This window comes from Mchenga conophoros, linkage group LG3, assembly GCF_057382185.1.
Source record: "Mchenga conophoros isolate Kocher_MC1m ecotype Shallow Benthic linkage group LG3, M_conophoros_male_GT1.1, whole genome shotgun sequence".
In the NCBI taxonomy this organism is placed as follows: Eukaryota; Metazoa; Chordata; class Actinopteri; order Cichliformes; family Cichlidae; genus Mchenga; species Mchenga conophoros.
This window is the reverse complement of record NC_140528.1, coordinates 72,366,922-72,386,619: the sequence shown is the minus strand read 5'-3', so window position 1 is coordinate 72,386,619 and position 19,698 is coordinate 72,366,922. Positions and strand designations below refer to the sequence as shown.

Here is a 19,698-nt window from a genome sequence, read left to right as displayed (position 1 = left end):
GCTCTGTAGCTAAACAGAACAGTGCCTTCGGTAACATCATTAGTAACACCTGTGTTTACCTTATTGCCAAAAATGGCTGCTGTGAAAACGGTCTGTTGGCTGCATTGGAATGTAAACACATTATGCTTTATGTTATGTGATTGAAGGATATTTTAAATCTCATTTAAATGAGATACCTTATTGTGCTAGTCATTTTTTTTGCCTATATACTTTTCAGTCATAATATATTTATGATTTTTTTTCCAAGTATTCATCAGGACTGTGCTCAAAGACTCAGGACTGTTTAAGGTTGAATCTTTAGCTTAAAAATTACATAATACTGTAATCTTTTTTTTTCAGTTATGGTTTATGTTTAAACTTTGATTGTTGTGGTTTGTGTGGCTGAGGTTTGGCTAGTAATAGAGTGCCATGTCCGAGACTCCCCTAGCAATTGATGACTTGCTTGCTTAGTGTGGGTGTGAGGTGGTTAGGGTGTGTGTGATATCCCCCGTGTTGGTGTTGTTCCTTGATCATAATTATTGTTGATCCAGGTTCACCACTGCAGAGACCAGACTGTTATCATGTCATAGATTTGTGATGTAGAAAAAACCCTACCAATGTGCACTAAGTGGCATTAGGATTATGGTTGGGGTTGGGGGATGTAATTGGGGTTACGGGGTTATGGTTTTGGAGTTGGTGTTTCTACGTTGCAAAACTATGACATCACAATACTGTGATCAGCCGCTTGTTATGTTGAACCTGCACCAACGTTAATTATGATGATCCAGGAACGACACCAACACAGGGACATGAGACTGTGGAGCGATTAGCATTTTTTGCTGTCCTTTGTTTGAATCTGCCATCTGGGGCCATTCTTTGAGGAGTTTGCATGTGCTCCCTGTGCCACAGACACTAACAGAGACCTCAGGGTGTAGGAGAGGCTATATCAGGCGTACCATAAACCTTTGCAGGATATGTTGTTTATCTTAAGTTAATGAGGCCTGTGGGAGTTTGAATCTGACTATAGTTAGCTTGCCTTAGCAGCTGACTCTAAGCCTCTCTGATTTACTGTAGTCGCCACTTCTGACCCTTTTGCTTGGTATTTAAGGCAATTTAGATTTAATTAGAACTATAGGGTCAGTCTGTGTGTGTGGGAGGGACTGGAAGGGGCTGAAACATGTAGACATTTGCTACAAGCTTGCATCAGAAATCACTTGACTGTCACAGAGAGAATCCACATTCTGTCCCCTATGGCGCTTATTTTTCCTCAGCTCTTCCCTTTCCCTTAACTCCAGTCACTAAAGCCATCACTACTTTTTTTTAAAATCCCAATGGGATACCACATTATGGTGGTGCCCCAAGGAAATCTTAAAATATAACAATCAGCCATAAATATGCTACACCGCCCAGCCATGAGTTGATCCTCCCAAGAGCTGCTTCCTTGGTGCAGTGATTCTTTGCATCAGTGCCTCGGAGCTCTCTCAGATCACCATTACAACTTCTGTCGGTGCCTGCCAACGGCTCCCCTAGACATTTCTCTCCTTTAGTGCAGATTCCCAGAGTTTCAAAAAACGGCGGTATATGAAGCGCAGCCCCGCGAGGCGTATTGTTCTGACTGAGTTGCTTTCAGCACCACGGCCAGCTCCTTCTCTTGCACCTAAACCTTTGGGAGTGCACTGTGGAGTTTTTCTAAACGCCGTCTTTTCATATTAGCAGTAAAGCAGCACCACAAAAGTGTTGAATCAATGCTTCGTTTACTCTGATTTGCATTTGATTAAGCTTGCATTTTACCTACGCCATGCATCAGCTAACACATTTGTAAGACCTTTGTTAGTCAGCAGATGTAACAAGTCATGACTATAGTGACAGCACACCCCTGTTGTCATTCACAATTTTGGTCTACATGTGGGCAACTTTATAAATCGCACTGAGGTTAGCAGTTAGTCAGGAATTGGTCAGGTAATGTTTAAGTTGATGTTTTTTTTAAAACACTTAAGTGCTGTATTCAAAATGTTTATGCTATAAAAATGAGAGGAAAATTATTACTGCTTAGGTACGTTTTACTGACTGAACATCAGCTTGATCTGCTGTATTTTTACTTCCACTTTATTGGCTCTGTAACACTAATAATACATACAGATAGTTTTGTGTGTGTGTGTGTTCAGACTTCAGCTTTGAGCACTTATGGAGTTGAGAACTGACCACATGTTGTGTGCATGTGTGTACTTTCCAAGCATCTGGCAGTCAGGGGTCCTGAGATCACAGTGAAGCAAAGGTACAGATTGAAGAGGAAACTGCTCCAAATCTGTCAGACAGCAGGGCGGAATGATTCAGCATTTCACAGGAGTGTTTTGACAGTATGCAGTAAAGGATCACATAAAAGTCTCTTCTGTTTTTTTCTTCTTTTTGTTACCTCAAACCACCAGTTGTTTGATTTGTTATTAGACCAATTTACATTGTCCTTGATGATCTCAAAGTGTGACGTGGAGATTATGCAAATAAAACTATTTAAAGGCCAATTAATGAGATTCAGAATTAACCACGTAATGTTTTTAAGTGGCAGCTTCGAGACACGTTCCTGGAAGCATCTGCAGGTGTTTGGGCTTTTTTTAATCAGGAAAATTGCAGATGTAATTGTGTGACTTTGCTCGCTCTAGCTTTGTGCCTCTTCACCGTGATAAATCTGCCATCATTTGGCAGTGGGGATCATCAGAATTTTGGATCTGTTTGTCAGGTTTTATATTAATTATGTAAATAGATTCATAATTGGACAGTTTGACTTGTTAAACAGTCGGAGGCATACCAACTGCTGTGGAGTTAAGTGTACTTATCATCATCACGGCAAAAGAAGGCTTTGTTGTCGATAGGTTTCGTTTTTGTAATCACCCGCGTGTGTCCTCTCTACCTGTCGATAAAAAGGAGACCCGTGGTTACATCTAGGATTAATTGTACAATGAACCTCCCTCCTTATCTCATGGGCACCCTCAAGCAGATTTTGTTTGCTTTGCATCCAGGCTTTGTTTTTCCTTCACATGGACTGGGGGGGGAGCATCTGCTTGCATGGACCATCTGCCTTGGGACACAGGCCAGACAAGAATGAGGGAAGGAAAAGTCAAAAAGAAAAGAGGGTGTGGTGAGAATGCAGGGTTCGGAAAAGGAGAGGCAACACAACACAGTGAAGTGTGAACCCACATAGTGCGACTGACTGGCACGCCGAAGGAGGGTCGCTGTACCATTTCTGTGGGTTACTGCTTTTGGGACGGAGGAACATAAGGTGCTTGTATATGACTGCTGGAAGCTGAAAGAATTAGACTGTGTTTTGTGTTTATGTGTCCACCCACAGGCTTGTTTATGCCGCGCATTCATTCTATTGGACTTCTTTGGATAGTGCGCCAAACAGCCGGTTCCAACTGGGTGGGAAATGCTTGGCCTCAGCTTGCAAACGTGCCTTTGTTTGTTAGTGCCAAGGTCACACTGCGGAAGAACTGCATTCCTAGGGAAAAAAGAAACCATGGTCACCTTTTACCTTTCCAATTAAACTTTCGGACTGCTTTGGAAACCTCTTTTTTTATAAATGAAACTGTTGTTTGTATAGGTGCAAGGTGACTTTTTATAGTAATGTATTTCATAGTTTACATTGCTGATCCCAGGGCCTTTCTTATAACAACCAGCAAGCAAACAAACAAAGAAAGAAAATCCTGTATTTTGTCCAGAAATTATTTTGCTGTGATCCCATAATAGCGCCTGACTGATATAGGATTACAAGATACTGATTTTGTGAATTTAAATAATTTTCTTGTCACATGGAGTTGTGGATTACTCATTTTTGTTCTGCCCAAACAAAGGTTGCCAACAGGGAAGTTGCAGCACACACAATGTGGTTAAAGGTGTTTCCCTTGTCTCTTCTTTTCTTCTAAATTTAAAAAAATTTTCATTTATCGGCTGCTGTAAATGCTGATGCCGATATATTAGCAAATGACTAATATCAGCTGATGTATCTTTGTTCCTTACGGCAAGATTTCCGAGCACTTTAAATCATATCTGCGTAAATGAGTGTCGATTTATATTTACCACTGAATTATTACACAAGAAACACAGAAACAGTCCATCACTATGTGCTTCTAAGTTCATTTTCAGCTGGTGAAATGTGTTGTATCTCACGCCCCCAACATTACTCTCCACTACGAGACACTGAAAATAAAAGCAAATCATAAAAATACCCCTTAAAGGATCCGCCGTATGTCTGGGAGAACAAGTTTTTCCAAAGACTCCTTGATGAAATGGTGTCAGGGCTGAACATCATACAGGCCATATGTGGAGGCAGGCCCGGCATGAGTGGCCAACTGGAGGGTCCGTCTGTCTTTCTTCTCATCCCAATAGGGAGGGGAGTAGGGGGGCTCTATTCTGGGATTTAGTTTCTTCAAAAGTCCATGTCCTACAGGGTATTGCCAGCACTTAATATAGACTCTCACAACAGCAAAATACTAAACATATCTGTCATTCCAGTGGGAGATTATGACATGCAAAGCATACTGATATGTGCCATATGCCAGCCTGGGTCCATCTTGATAATTAGCATGGAACTGAGAATAGACTGCAGCACTCTGCATGGAATGACAATGACTGCTAATGGGCTTATCATTATTTGTTTAAGTGATTATTAGTAGATCTTTTGCAGCGTTCTGTCAACCAACACTCAACCTTGAAAGTGATGGAAAGAATTGGCCAGCTGTATGGTAGTTGCAGCATCCATGCAGTGTGCAAGGATGACACCTAGTGGCCATTCAGAGAAAAGGTGCCCATAAGTCAAGATGACAGTATGAAATAATTGTGCTAAAGTCTAGTTTGGGCATGCTTGCTTATCGTACTTTGAAAAACAAACAGACTGGGTTTAGGTTGCCATACTTAGGCATAAAGCTGCTTTTAATGCTGGTGCTACTAAGTGATTTAGGTATTGATTATTCTGCCAGTTAATTGTTAATCACGTTTAAGAACAGCTTGTGAACTAAGCCTCAACTGTTGTCCAAAATACAAGTGCATTTTTTTTCTTTTCTATCTTTCTTTCATGGATTGGCAGCCTGTCCAGGCTGTACTGTCCAGCTCCCCCACCACCCCTTAATTGGATAAGCAGTAAGAAAATGGATGCATGGATGGACAGATGCATCCCACTTCTCTCTAACTGTTTGTTTGTTGTGCTTCCCTCCCTTGGGAAGTTTTTTCCGGCATCCTTATGAAATATTAGTGAATAGTGAGAAATACCCTTCTAAATTACCCACAGCCTACAAATGTTAGTAGCTTTGTGTCATTTTGAGCATCATTATGGAATTCATTATTACCACAGAAAGGAAAAATAAAAATGAGATGACACAGGAAAGAGTGAATCTGTAGTATTTTTGCTAAAATATTAGAATTTTTTTCTTATCAGTTGATTTTACAGGGAGTGCAGAATTATTAGGCAAGTTGTATTTTTGAGGGATAATGTTATTATTGAACAACAACCATGTTCTCAATGAACCCAAAAAACTCATTAATATCAAAGCTGAATGTTTTTGGAAGTAGTTTTTAGTTTGTTTTTAGTTGTAGCTATTTTAGGGGGATATCTGTGTGTGCAGGTGACTATTACTGTGCATAATTATTAGGCAACTTAACAAAAAACAAATATATACCCATTTCAATTATTTATTTTTACCAGTGAAACCAATATAACATCTCCACATTCACAAATATACATTTCTGACATTCAAAAACAAAACAAAAACAACTTGGAGTAAGACAACATGCATGAAGAGGATGATGTGGACAAAATACTCATTTCCCTAATAATTCTGCACTCCCTGTATGCAGAGTTTGGTGCAGAAAAAATAAAATAAACCAACTCTATGACTTATTTTTTAGTATCATTAGTCAGTGAATGTACTCATTGTTAGTTATTTTGCTAACTGCAATATCATACCAGCTTTGTTTGTAAAGCATGGAAAAAAATCCACAATGGACCAAAGTGCTATACATTGTACAAAAGCTGCACAATTTTTAAAAAATACAATTGATAAAATAAAATAAACGGTGTCAGAGGCCAATTTTAAACAGACAGAGAAGAGCCCTGTTTAGTGTGCAAAGGCAAATTGTTCCACATTTTGGGAGCTGCAACTACCGCCATTGTGCTAATCCATAAAACAAGTATAGATGACAGGCAACTATCCCGATAAGAGAACATTCGTTGTGCAGTGGCAAACAAATTGCTCCTTGTTTGATGAGCTGAAAATCAAGCGCATCCCTGGAGACAATGAAAGTGACCTTACTACATAAACCTGCAGATAGGCTATATTCTTTTATATGCTTGACTGCCACAGTGACACGCATCCTTACACAGAACGTGCCCCAAATCCCTCTGGGTGCTTGTATAGTCACCAGCGCAGTGTCTCTGTACACGCTGACCGATAAAGACTCTCTGTTATCTTCAGATAGCAGGCGCTGCGGCTGAATAATTTATGGAGGCATTCCAACACTTTGACAGAGGAAACTGCACACACCCACAGAGGGCAGGGCGGTGGTGAAAGGTTTGAGGCGTATATCTGGGGGTGTGTTTGTGGGTGCCTGTTTGAAAGTGTGCATATTCAAAGATGTGTGTCTATAGCTTTTTCTTGGCACTGCGTGTTGTGTGTGTGTTGAGTTTCTCCGATTTTTCTCGTTTGATTTTTTTCATTGTTTTTAAACTATGTGGGACATCTCGCTGCAGTTCATTTAACGATGAAAGAGCGAGCAAGAGTGAGAGAGATCAGGCAAATGTGAGCCGATGGACTGTTCGCCCCATTCATTTTCATTACGCTGAGGGGCCCTCTCCTAAGAGCTTTGTCAATTACCCAGTGTATAAAAGTGCTCAACACCTAATTACACAACAGTTGCATAATAGTGCGGGTATGTAATTGAAACATAATAATGAGAAAATGCTGTGACTGACAGATAATTGTATCAGCAAGCTTGTTAGGTGGGTATGTCAACCCTTTTTTCATTATCTTATGTGACCTTTCAATTAGCCTTTGCAGCCAAAGCTGCTGAAGGTTCATGTGAATAAACCAGCTGCATTCTGGAGTAACCGGAGACTCTTACCGAACCAGGAAAAAAAGCTTCCCTTGCTTCAACGTTTGCTTTTTCCCCCCATCTGACACCGATCTTTGGTTCTTGTAGTCTTCACCTTACCTCTGATCAGATTACACAGCCATGGTTCAAGAAGTGATTGGATCAGTTTCAGGTCAGCTTAAGTAAATAAGTTAACAACAGCCGTTTCCGCAAAGATATCATTATGGAGCTCTCGGGTTTCAGAACAAGCAAGAAAGTAGATGTGACTTCACTGAGATCAGCCTTCAGTGTGGCTCGCATCTTTAAGTACTGCATTGCAGTTTGTTTAATCCACAGGGCTGTTTCCCACTTGCATTGTGCTAATTTTAGCTGCCACTTTGGAGGACAAGGTCGTGGTCGGTGTGTGAAAAATTGGGAAGACAAAATGTACGTGTCTATGCGTGCTGAAGGGAGGCAGAAAGTCATCCAGCCTCGAAGCACTCTGCTCAGTGTGTCTCACTGTGACTACCAGCCAACACGGTAACACTGAGCTACAGGGGTTCTGACCACCATAACATTGGAACGGCTTGGGAGATGGCAAAGGAGGTAGCAGCTCATTTCAAGCTATTGCACCAGAGAATAATGAGCTCCCTGGTTTATGGCTCCAACCTGTGACAGCATTTTTTACAGAGTTCCTGCAGTGGCTGCAGCTGTTTTGTGTATGTGTGTGTGTGTCTCTGTGTATGTGTTTGTATGCTTTTAAAGTTTTACCTTGTGTGGGCATGGATGAGGCAATAATTCAATACATTTTTGAAATCCTACAATGTAATGTTCTCACTATTGGTTTGAAATAAATCTCTCTATGTGTGAATACAAAGCAAACCGTGGGGAAAAGTTTCCAAACTCATCAACCGATTCAGACCAGAGTAAACAAACTATACAGTAGGTATGGCAACGTCCTTAGAGAGTAATTGTAGCATATTCATATAAACAGACTCGCCTAACCAGCTAATAAGCAGTAGTTCACTTGCATCAGGAGTACTGCAGGGAAAAAAATATAGCCAAAAGGTGTTGAAAGGACAAACTTAAAAAATTCCCAACAACAAACAGACTTTGGCTTTCACCCATTCTCATAACCTTAATATGAGACAAACAGGCAGATCTGGTAAAACTTATAGCATAGATTTAACGTTGGCTATAGTCTATGTTAAATCAACTTCACTCATCTGCCCTAACCTGGAGCATTTACACTTACTTGAGCAGTGAAGACAATTAGTGGACAGTGTTTAGTACTGTGTTGGGGAACATTCAAGAAAATAAAAGATTTAATAATATGTTGCTCATATTGTTGGATAGTGTTTCCATTTGGGTAATGGCTTCTGTAATGGGGCGTTGCATTATCCTTGCAAGATTTTATAATAATGTTGGGCTTGGTTCAAATGGCTCCTTTTTTCCTCCGATGTGTGTCTTCGATCATTTCACACCGAGCTGGGTTTTTAGTAAGTCTTTAGCTTTTCCAAAGTCACCTGCAACATTTGGACTTAAAAAGCAAGATTCCCTCTTAAAACCTCACATAAAGGTGTAGGAAGTTCTACCTGTTTACCCAAAGTGAGCTTTTGTTTTGCAGTAGTTACAGAAACACAGACAACTCTACAATGAAAAGTAAGGGGATTTTAATTTGAACTAAACTGTTTTTTTACTAAAGAACAAAATTTCATTTTTAAATGACTCACAGAAAATAGTGCCTGATGCAAAAATAGAGTGTCTTTATCGTTCCTTGTTAAATCCCATCACCCCATCAGCTCATGGGTGAGCTGTTTTGCGTGTTAAAACATCTGCCAGAAACAATTAGAGGAAGATGAGCCTAAGATGAGACTTGGTGCTTTAATGTGTCCATTATTTCAAACTGAACATGGTGAAGCAGAACACAGAGAACAGAAACATGTGTAACTGCCAGAATGTTGAATTTTGAGGAGGAGTAGCTGTGTAATAAAGCCATAGACCTCTTTTGCTTTTACCTTGTTAACTTAACAATTTTTAGTACCAGGTGTGTGTCACAGTCTTTCAAATTGAGGTTTTACCCCTCAGCTGTAAAATGGTGATGGGGTTGCGATAACGTGAGAAAGACGCAGGAGTTTGATACCACATGTGCATCTACTAACTGGCGTGGTGCTGTGCATTGTGGTCAGAGATCTCCAGCTTGGTGGAGATTGTTCTAGAAGTCTTGTGGTTTGTTCAAATGCAACTTTTTCAACTTTTTCAAACCTAAGCTGTGCCGTCATGTCGTTTTTAGGGAGAGTTGGTTTTCTCCGGACAATCCTTCCAAACAAGTGCCGCTCTGTTAACATTTAACAGAGATGTAACTGTTGGGTTTTTTCAGTCTGTGAGCATTGCATGGCCTGACGCTGGGGTGAATTTTCTGGGACTCTGGGAAGATTGACGGCTGTCTTGAATGTGAGGGGAAGAAACTTTCTCACTGCAGAATGATGGACTTAAATATGTTAAACGTTTATTTTGTGACCCAGAAAGAATAATAAGAGTAATATAAAAACTAACTAGCTGCCGCCATTGTTGGAAACTGAGCTGGGCTGCGCTATGAATTCTGGGACACAGCTTCTTCTTCTTCGGGGTTTAACGGCAGCTGGCATCCTTGTACATGCAGTGCTGCCATCTTCTGTTTCAGTCCGTTATTACACTCTTAAATCCTACTACCTGCGTCTTTTGTGATCTTACAAAGCTTCAAACGATGCGTCGACTATTAAATCAGTCGTCGACGTAATCGTGACTAGTCGACTAATCGTGGCAGCCCTATTATAGACACCAGGAAACTACAAAAACTTCTGCTTTTTTAGAAGTGCTTACACTTATTGATGATCAGTTATTGGAGTGTATATGATTATTAGCGCCTGGCTGCTACTTAACCTATTAATTCCTGGGAAAGACATAAGGGTGCTCTTAGTTTTTCACTTACTGCTGAAGCATTTTGGGTTAATTTTTGGTAGATAAATTATTATATCATGTAGTATGTAATTTTCTGTAATTCATGCAGTCTGCCTTCACAGATTGTCATGAATGCTTCTAAAGAGCTCACTGAATTTGAGTGTGGTACTGTTAGAACAAGACAGTTTGTAAAATTTCTTCTCTCAAAGATATTCAACGATTAGCTGTGAGTGGGATTATTGCAAAGTGGAAGTGTTTGGAAACCACAGCAACTCAACCATGAAGTGGCAGACTACGTGAAGTTACAAAGCTGGGTCTGAAGTAGATGTAAAAGTCACCAATAAGACAACTTCCTGCGTTGAGCCACCTCTCTGTACTTTCCTGTGTAACAAGAACAAGAAAGCCGGTGTGGCAGTTTCCAAATCGTTAGAGATTTATGAACTAAAATCAGGGATAATTATGACTTTGTTAATCTGTAGCAAAAGTATTGCTTCGATTTTGGCTGCCAGACTGCAGAATACTGAGGTAAAATATTCGCAAGCAGTGCAAACTCTGTGAAAGTGGATCGACTCCTGAGTTTTGAGTCAGGCGTTTTTTTAGTCTGCTCAACTTAATAATGAGGGCCACAGAACATGTAGACACACGGCCATTTCTGTTGGCTAGTTGGTCAAGTACATGTCTCACTCTCTGGTCTTTGAGAAGGAAAGCAAATGGATAAACATACACTTAAAGTTACTGCTTATTCTGCTTATAATAAAAACAGTATCTAATGTGTTTTTTGTGCAAAACTGGGCGAGGCTTAGTCTTCCAAAACATCCTGCAGGCTGCAGTTAGTGACAAGCTTAGATGATAAAGCCTAGGTGTCAAACACACACACACACACATATGGTGTAACGCTAAATCCACTCCACTTGAGCTGCTCTCTGAATTGATTTTTTATAATACATTATCACAAATTGCTTCTGACATTACCGATGTGTGTCTGTAATCAAGGAACAATAAAGATTTAAGGCATTCACAGACTCCGTCTTATATCTCCTACAAAACCACGTAGTACCTTAAAGGCATTCAGCAGCCAATGCATGTGGATTGTATTTCAGTTTTTTTCATGGGGTGGCGGGAGCAGGACAGATAATCATAACTGAGAGGATGAGGTAGGAGCAGTACTCCACCCATCTTCCACTTACACGCACATTTGCATTCTTTTTGCTTGGCTGTGATTTATGTGCTGCACTGAATGGGTGTGCCACAATCAGACAGACAAAATATTTTTCATAACGTAGAAGAACAGCTGAAGACTTGTAATTGAGTAAAATCTCGCAGATTATTGCTGGAATCTGGACATTGCATAGCTCCTCTGGATGGTTACGGAGCAGTATATTAGTCTACTGTTTTTTCTATATTTGTGTCTCATTATGTCTCAATTTGAAACATGACGATACAAAAATTCAACCATGCCTGCTCTTGGAGTTGACTCATACTCAACTAAGGCAGTGTTGAATATCAATAGCTCCTTGAGTATAAATTATTCAGCATAGGGACAAACCTTTCAAGCCTTCTCCCTCAGGATTTGGACGTCCCTCAGAATGTGCTCACCTAACAAGTGCTCCCACAGAATGTATATCCATGCATGCATAACATGCCGCAACATAGCGACCAATCTGTTCTCTCATTTCAATCATCGGCGCGTCTCGGCCTGCTGGGAGAGCGTGGCTCCTTTCCCAGTTCTCTGTCCCGGGCCCCCCTCTGTCTCCTCAGGTACAAAATATGTCTCGAACATCTCAGGGGAAGCAATTAGATTAAGCATTGCTGTCTCCCTGTAAGCACAACCATATATCACTATGCAGAAATTAATATTATGTGCATTTAAATGTAAACTTAAGCTCATTTGGAAAATGGCCAAAATGATTAGCGCATGAGTCACAGAAATGAGTGACATTTAGAGTCTTGTAAGATAAACACAAGGTGTATGTTGAGTGCTGACAAAATTCTGCATTCTGAGATCCTGGTAATAAATCCATGGTTGTCTGGGGAAAGTTTGTGTAATGATGCTTAAACACTTGAGTACAAACATGCAGGTTTAGCAAGTTTTTTTATGGGGTTTAAAAGTTACTTGCATCCTTAGCTGTGATAGCAGAGCTGGTATCGTTTTCACCTCTGAATGCTGTGTGTGTCACCATTGCAAGATCTGGTCCTGGCAACACTGATTTTAGCAATCTGGTTCTTTATGAAGAACCAGATTGTGTCCCAGTCATGCAAGATGCAGACATAAATAACGAGGGATATTGATATGATTTTATTTATCCTGCTGCTATCATCTGTTCAGTTATTATCAGCTCTGCTTATGTTGATTATCAACTCTGTCTGTGTGGCAATTGATCAGTAAAGTGTCAGTACAGCTGATGCTGAACCTGCAGTAGGAAAAACATATCATGGTAGTGACATCATCATGGCAACAGGAGTCAGTATAGCTGAGGTGGTCCAACTGATAATTGAACTATGTAGTGCTTAATGAAACGCTATAACTTTTGTCTCTAGCATTTATGTTCCTCGGAGAAGGTCTTAGCAGGTACATAGTGGCACTCTCTTGCACAAAGGTTGTCACAAGGTTAAGATTTTTAAAAAATTGTCTGAACAGTTTTGGTGACTGCAGGACTTTTCCTTTGGTGCTAACTTTAATTCTTAAAGTAACTGGTTGACATTCAAGTGAAACTCATGACTTTCTGCACTTTGTGCACTTTGTATAGATGAGGTTGTGTGTGTGTGTGTGTGTGTGTGTGTATCACAGCTTTCATGTGTTTGAAGAGGATGAGGTAGGATGATCAAAGAGGGTCCACTGCAAACAGCTACCTGCAGCTTGGACTCTTTTCCTCTTCTTCTTGAATAAACCTGCACATACTTGGTCCAAACTTGAAGTAAAAGCCAGATTGCTATGGAGTATTTTCTCTCTACCTCCCTCCCTCCATCTCTCTCTCTCTCTCTCTCTCTTCCCCTGCTATTCATTCACTGGGTCTTCTTCACTGAGCGGTCCTCGCTTGCCGCTTCTTTCTCCTCCTCCTTCCTTTCACACTCTGTTGATCAGCTCAGGAAAGGGAAAGTGCTTGTGTGAAACCTGAGGATCACTTGCAGACTGAGGAACCGGAGAGAGCAGCCACATCGAGTTTTAGCCTGGAAGGTAAGATGATGCCCAAAGGAACAATTGATAGCAGTTAGTCTGCGCAGTGCACCTCTATTTTCTGTGCAATGAATGACATCCAACCTTAAAACAGACCTTGCGGTTAGAGTAGCTGAATGACCTGTGATCTGTTGATGTCTGAAAGTTTTGCTCTTGAAATGGGACCTTAAGGGGAATTGTACTCACAGTGTAGCGGCAAAGGCAAACTGTCATTGCAGGTGCTTAATGCTCAGACAATCTGCTCAGTTTATTTACTTTTAGCCACAATAGGTGGACAAATTTCCTATCTTCTTGAACCCACAGCTCAAAGGATATGAGACGAGCTTTTTTTGGCTACTGAAAAAGGGCATGTGGAAATGTCTCGCATATCATTATAGCTGCGCATAACTGGGGGCAAAAAGAGATTCCAAATTAGCATATCTATTCAGGTGTGTTGCTTTGTGACAGTTTGCGTTGCATGGTGTAGTGGCTGCAGCTATTCATGTTTGAATCTTTACCGGAGGCAATGAAGACCAGCGTCTCTTGTTTTTAATATGCAGTCGAATTATGTTTACTGCACTCTCATAATGCTGTGCATTTAGGGTTATGAAAGTGCTTGTAGTTGTTGGTCGTTGTCCTTGCAAATAACTGCACGCTATATTTCACAGTAGCGAGTCTCCAGCCATGTTTACGCCAAGTAAGACAAACCAGATGAGGGGCGACCTGCAGCATTTCCGCAAAGACTACGGCTTCTCCAGGAAAGTCCTGCTCAACTGCTGCCTGGTGCGGCGCATCATCACCTGGGCCTCGCCAAACCCTCAAGGTACAAAAAGCACAGATTTGTAAGTTTGGAAAGATCAGGAATCAATTCCCATTCAGTGAATAATAAGGGTGGGGAAAAAATCGATACTGCTTAGTAATACGATATTTTCTTGGACAATGTTGTATTGATACAGGGACACAAAATAGCAATATTTCAAAAATTAAATAAATTAAAAAACTTTCAGAATACTACAAATAAGAGCACTTATCTCCCCAGATAAGAAGCAAACTTTCTGCAAACAGTTGCAGTCTGACTCGGACTGACTGCAATCACTCTCAGAGGTTTGCAAATAGTTGGTCTCTAATTAATAAATGCAGACAGATTGCCAACATGTTGTCATCAGTCTGTCATCTGTCTACGTAGACAGCAACATATGTGTCATTTTTGACGATTTATCAGAGGTTATTGCTATATTATCTGAAACAGATTGCATGTAATTGCAAACTTGACTCCCTTCAGTTGCAGACTGATAGCAGACTGATAGGAGAGTGACTCTGACTTATGGCAACATTGATGGCAGTCTCATTTTGCAGCGGGGAAAAAAAACACAACTAAAAGGAAATAAGTTTATTTTTAAAGATACTGACTAAGTTTAACTTTGTAGGACATAACTTAAAAAAGGTGATAAATTGCAGTATTTGTTACTGTAATTCTAAGCATTTTGAAAAATGTTAAAAATTTGATATGTGTGTTTGGTGATTCCCACCTCTAGAAGAATAAGATGGACTTTATTATGTATGGGCAGTATGAATTCAGTAGAATTTATTCTACTTGTGTTTATTGCTTTAAAGGTGCAGCTACTAACTAATCAAGTATTTTTCCATGAAAGTTTTAGTGACCACAGGAGCAATATACAGAAACAGTTTTATTCAGGATTGCATTCAGATTTCAGCATTACAAAGGAAAATTACAGAATTTTAATCTGTACAATGTAATTTCCTCATATGTAGATGTAAATTATCAACAGGCTAACATCTGATATAGTTGGCTGAGTAGTGCAAAATCTCTATACTATCCCATTGTTACCATGGCCAACTTACTGTGATTGTCCCGTATTATGAGTTACTTCCGATTCCCAAAGTTTTTACCGTAACTGGGAGGTCAAGGAAATATCAGTTTCTACTAGAGAACATTGTTGTACAATGTGAGCAACTAAAGAACTGGAAAATGTATAATAAGGCTGATTTCACTTATGTGATTAGATTTAACAGTAACCCTATACACTCACTGCATGTACTGTTAAATTGAGCTTTGAAAAGAAGAACTGGAGCAAAACGTTGTAAAGCCTTGTGGATCTGATCCATTAACCTCTCAACTTATTACAAAGTTTTGTGTGGAGATATCGTATCGATGCAGAGAAACCAAATATCAATATCTTACTAGATAAATTAAAATAATGGGAATACTTTAAACAAGAGGTCGCCTGATAGGAGGCAACCTTTTTGCAAGCAGCTGCAGTCGGACTTGGACTGGCTGCAATCACTATCAGAGAAAATCTCATAGGTTTGCAAATATTGCTGTCTAATTTATAAGTGCAGACACACGAGTCTGAAAGAGCCTTTGTCAATGAGCACAACTTGAGGAGACTCGACTCAATTAGCTGCTGTATTCTGGTTATATTCCTATAGAACAGGAACGTTTCTGACAGTTTCTATTAAATGTAAATATCTGTCTATGTAGGCAGCAACAGATATGTGATTTTTGTTGATTTATCAATAGTAATATTGTGTTATCTGAAACAGACTGCATGTAATTGCCAACTTGACCCCATTCAATCGCAGACTACTATCAGACTGACACTCTTACACACTCTTAGACTCTTAGACAGGCTCATTTTGCAACAACAACAAAAACACTTAATTGAAGTGAGATAATTTTATCTTACTGGATAAAACAGATACTAATGAAGTTTAACTTTGAGGACATAATTTGCAGTTAAAAAAAGGTGATAAATTCCAGTATATGTTAAAGCTATACTCATGCTTATTGCAAAATGTAAAAAAGTATTGTGATAATATTGTTTCATGGGGTGTCTGGCGATTCCCACCTCCAATAGAGACGCCAGGATTTATGATTTGAACACCGCAAGTCACAGTCGAGCCCTCTCTTGATTACTTCTCAGGTCAAGCATATTTACTACAGCCATATATGCACAACTGGATTCATAGCTACAGTTGTTTTTGTTTTTTGCCACTGAAACTGAAACTAAAGTGCAGAGAAAAAACACTGAGCTGTCTTTTTGTAAAGGCCAGTTGCAGCAGAGCATACATTTAGCCACCACATGTGATCCTTGCTGTGATGCATTTTTGCTCTGGCTTTAGTTTTATCTGCATACAAATGATCGATTTTTTACTGACCTAGTTACAAGAAATGTTTTTGGTGATCCATCATGGCGTCTTTTATTCTGCTTTTTATGTTTTGCTCGCTGATATTTGGAGATATTTTTATTAATAACATGTAAATCAATTTTTTTTTCAGGGTTTCCTTTATGCGCTTTTAGCACCAGTATGCAGGCACATTGATGTGGCTTTTTTATAATCTTATCTGTTTCTCATTTATTTTTACACTTCTGAAGTTCCCATGATTGCACTATATTTCATTGACATGACAAGCGTTGCCGTTAAAGCATTTGGTAATAGACAGGTGGTCTCCTGCACTTGTATGATTTGCCAGTTGTTAAGATAAATGGGTTGTGTTTGGGTGTGATTTAGCATGCTATTAAACAGTCATGAATATCCCAGCAGGGACTCCTAAATGGCATCTGCAGTAAACATTTTTCTGCAGGGGTAAAACAATAACAGAAGGTCTATAAAACAGCTGTTTTTGTTTTGGTTTTTTTCCTCAGGAATCACAGAAGCAACAGTGAAATTTCACCTTTTGTCATAAAAAGAGTGTTTTTTCTTTGTAGTTGTATTGATTAGATTGCAGCCAGTGGGGCAGGTGCAGTTTCTACATCTCATAATCACTGTGGTTTCTTTCCCCTGCTTTACCTTACAGTTAACTTTTGAATCTATCTAATAACACGCGAGCTGACAAACACAGCTGGAGCCACACCAGGACCCAGGTGTTTCTGTTGGCCACATAAGAATTACGCTTTCATTGCAATCGCTGCTCATTTTTTTGCTGAAAAGGCGCTGCTGTCCCTGAGTGTGGGCTGTATTTTCAGGCCACTGTAAGTTTTTAAAAAGCTGTGGAGTGTATGACACAAAGATACATAATGACTTTTTATAATAGCCTAGCAGAAATGAATTTTCCTTCTTTTTTCCCATTTTTTTCTTGCTTTTTTAATGCACGCATAAAAACAGATTTATGAGTCACCAGGTAACAGAGATTTAACAACAGTTGTTTTGGATTTTGAGCCTCTCTTAGCATATGTTCTTCTTGTAGGTGTTCTTCTCATTAGCTGGCATCTCGAACTAATAACATTATCCCCCCGTGTTACCCAGAATAACCTCTCAGCATGCCGATGATCACACCATAAACCTGCCAGGTGGCAATGGTACCCTCTGGATTTTCAGGCAGTCTGAGGGAAAATGAACACGCTCAATAAAGCGGTTGTTTCTAGAAATACACAAGCCCCCATGTTGTGTCTCCGGGACAGACGTCTGCTACAAGCGAGCTCTTTACAAATCCCCGCTGTCTATGTGACGCACTGAAATGGGTCAGTTGCTTTATAGGGAAATAGCATGCTGTGCTGCATGCCCCAAAATGTTGCCAACCTGTGCGTGGTTGGAGTTTACTCTGAATGTGCTGGACCTGTGCACATCACTCTCCTGTTTTAAGCTGCAATACATAGAATTGTTAGATTTACCTCATGTGGCAAATGTGCATTAAGTGGAACTTGAAATTTCCATTGATGCCCGTTTTTTGCATTGAACCTGTAGAAATTCTCATACTTTTCCTTGTTGGACACTTGTGGTAATCAGAATTGCACCTGTTCTTTGCTGCCAGCAGAGGGCAGCAAGCTACTGACTAAAAAGATGTCCGAGCTGATGTAACAGTTTGCTGCATTCAGAGATCTTTAGCTGCAGTGCTGTGAGAATATTATTGGATTTGGAGATTTAAGTGAGTCATTTAGTTGGGTTAGGATGATATTACATAAGTATGGGATTAGAGTATGTGTTTAAAATGTACTGCCACCACAAATAGGAGGACTAAAAGGAGCAAAGATGACAGATTTGTTTCTCAGTAATGAAAATAGAGCTTATTGTCTACTTTGAACAAACAAAATGCAGAAATTTAGCTGATCTGCGGAGACAGACTGCAGTAAAAAACATCCCACCAAGATAAAAGGTGCAGTAGGTACCCGTAGGAATCTGGAGCTGCAGCCATCTGCCCAGTTTTATCATGCTTGGCTTTAACTCCATCGATGTACATGTAAAAGTGTGGCCATGACAACAAAACCATAATTTTCAAAGGCAAGAAAACAAAGTAAAACAACCCTACAAGATAAGACTGCTCCGAAATCGTGTCAGAATCGCTCTCAGGTACTGAGACTGTCATAAATCCACAGAATGTCTGCACTGCAGCAGTAATTCAGTGGCCCCAAATGCACTCAGTGTAGCTGGGATGCAGCTTTTTCCTATTACAGCACAATATTGAGGAAGGAAATCAGAATATGACTGCATGGAAATCCATGACACCGAGAATTAACCATTTCAGTGTTCATCAGTGGCAGATATTGCTTGAGTGGAGACGATGGAGAGCTGTTTGAATTATTTCCTTCCAGGTCTTTTTAGCAGATATCATAATATGATAACTGTCACTGCATTTTTAAAATATATTTCCCTGGCTAATATATAACTGTGCATGCTGTGGCGCAAAGAGCAGATCCTCACCACCTTGAAGGCTGCATTTCTTGGTCACGTCCTTCAGAGAGCACAGAAATAGCCAAATTAATTTGCTTTTGCTTTGGCCAAGTCGGTGGTTATGAACTTCTTTTAAAAATTCCACACACGTTCAGATGAATTACCACCTTTTCGTTTTATTGTCTTGTTCAAATCCCACCGCTTCTCCTCTCTAATGTGAAATTAATTTCTGAGAATTTGATCCCACGTCCAACAGTTGGGGATTAGATGCAGTGTCTTAAAGGAACCTTAAACCTTGAGATATAATGCCAGTCTCCATGTTGCTGTATTGTGGAGAACATGTTAGATATCATTAAGCAAATGAGCCTAATTCTGCCCATTTTATCGAATGATAAATCACAATTTTTGCCTGTAGCTTCAGGCCAAACGTCTGCTTTCGATAAAGCAACTCTGTTTCCATTTCAATCTGTTTTCCCTCTTGGTCAAGAGTGCGGGCCTCTGTAGAACTGAGGTGGAAATGGAAAAAGGCAATGATGGATTAGAGAGGTAGCTGAGGCAGCGTGCAGCCTCTCAGTTCAGAGGACAGGGGGAAAAGAGCGATTGCCTAGAGACCGCTGGCTGGCTGCGATGCTGACATGTCCTACTGTTGTCTTTCATTTGATTCATATATTGTGAAAAACACTGCTGGAGAAAGAGTGGACGGGATCCCACAGCGATGCCTTTCCCTGACATTAATCTTATTCATCGTGCCGGCTAGTGCTGGTGGCAGCCAAAGAGAAGGTGCTACACGCCGTTTACAACAAATGGCCCCAGAGATGACGATGGTGAATTTGCAGAACTGCAGCCTCTGCATGCTTGTAATCTAGCTTATATTTCACTAGCAGAGCTGCAGGTGTAGTAGCAGGCTGGGCTCATTCAGCTGGACAAAATGTTTTGTG

General features: G+C 40.2%; 1 protein-coding gene across 3 annotated transcripts in view; it reads left to right on the top strand.

Annotated features, from left to right (window-relative positions):
• Positions 1-19,698, top strand: part of kcnip4a (potassium voltage-gated channel interacting protein 4a) — a 153,675-nt gene that overhangs the window by 1,746 nt on the left and 132,231 nt on the right. Inside the window, exons 1-2 of one of the 3 annotated variants that reach the window (XM_085267087.1) lie at positions 11,762-13,150; positions 13,798-13,952. The exons of the other annotated variants lie outside the window; for them this stretch is intronic. Of the exons in view, the coding sequence (XP_085123213.1) occupies positions 13,814-13,952 (139 nt within the window). The 5' untranslated portion in view covers positions 11,762-13,150; positions 13,798-13,813. Of the gene's footprint in view, positions 1-11,761; positions 13,151-13,797; positions 13,953-19,698 lie in introns of those variants that run through there. 3 annotated transcript variants of the gene reach the window in all.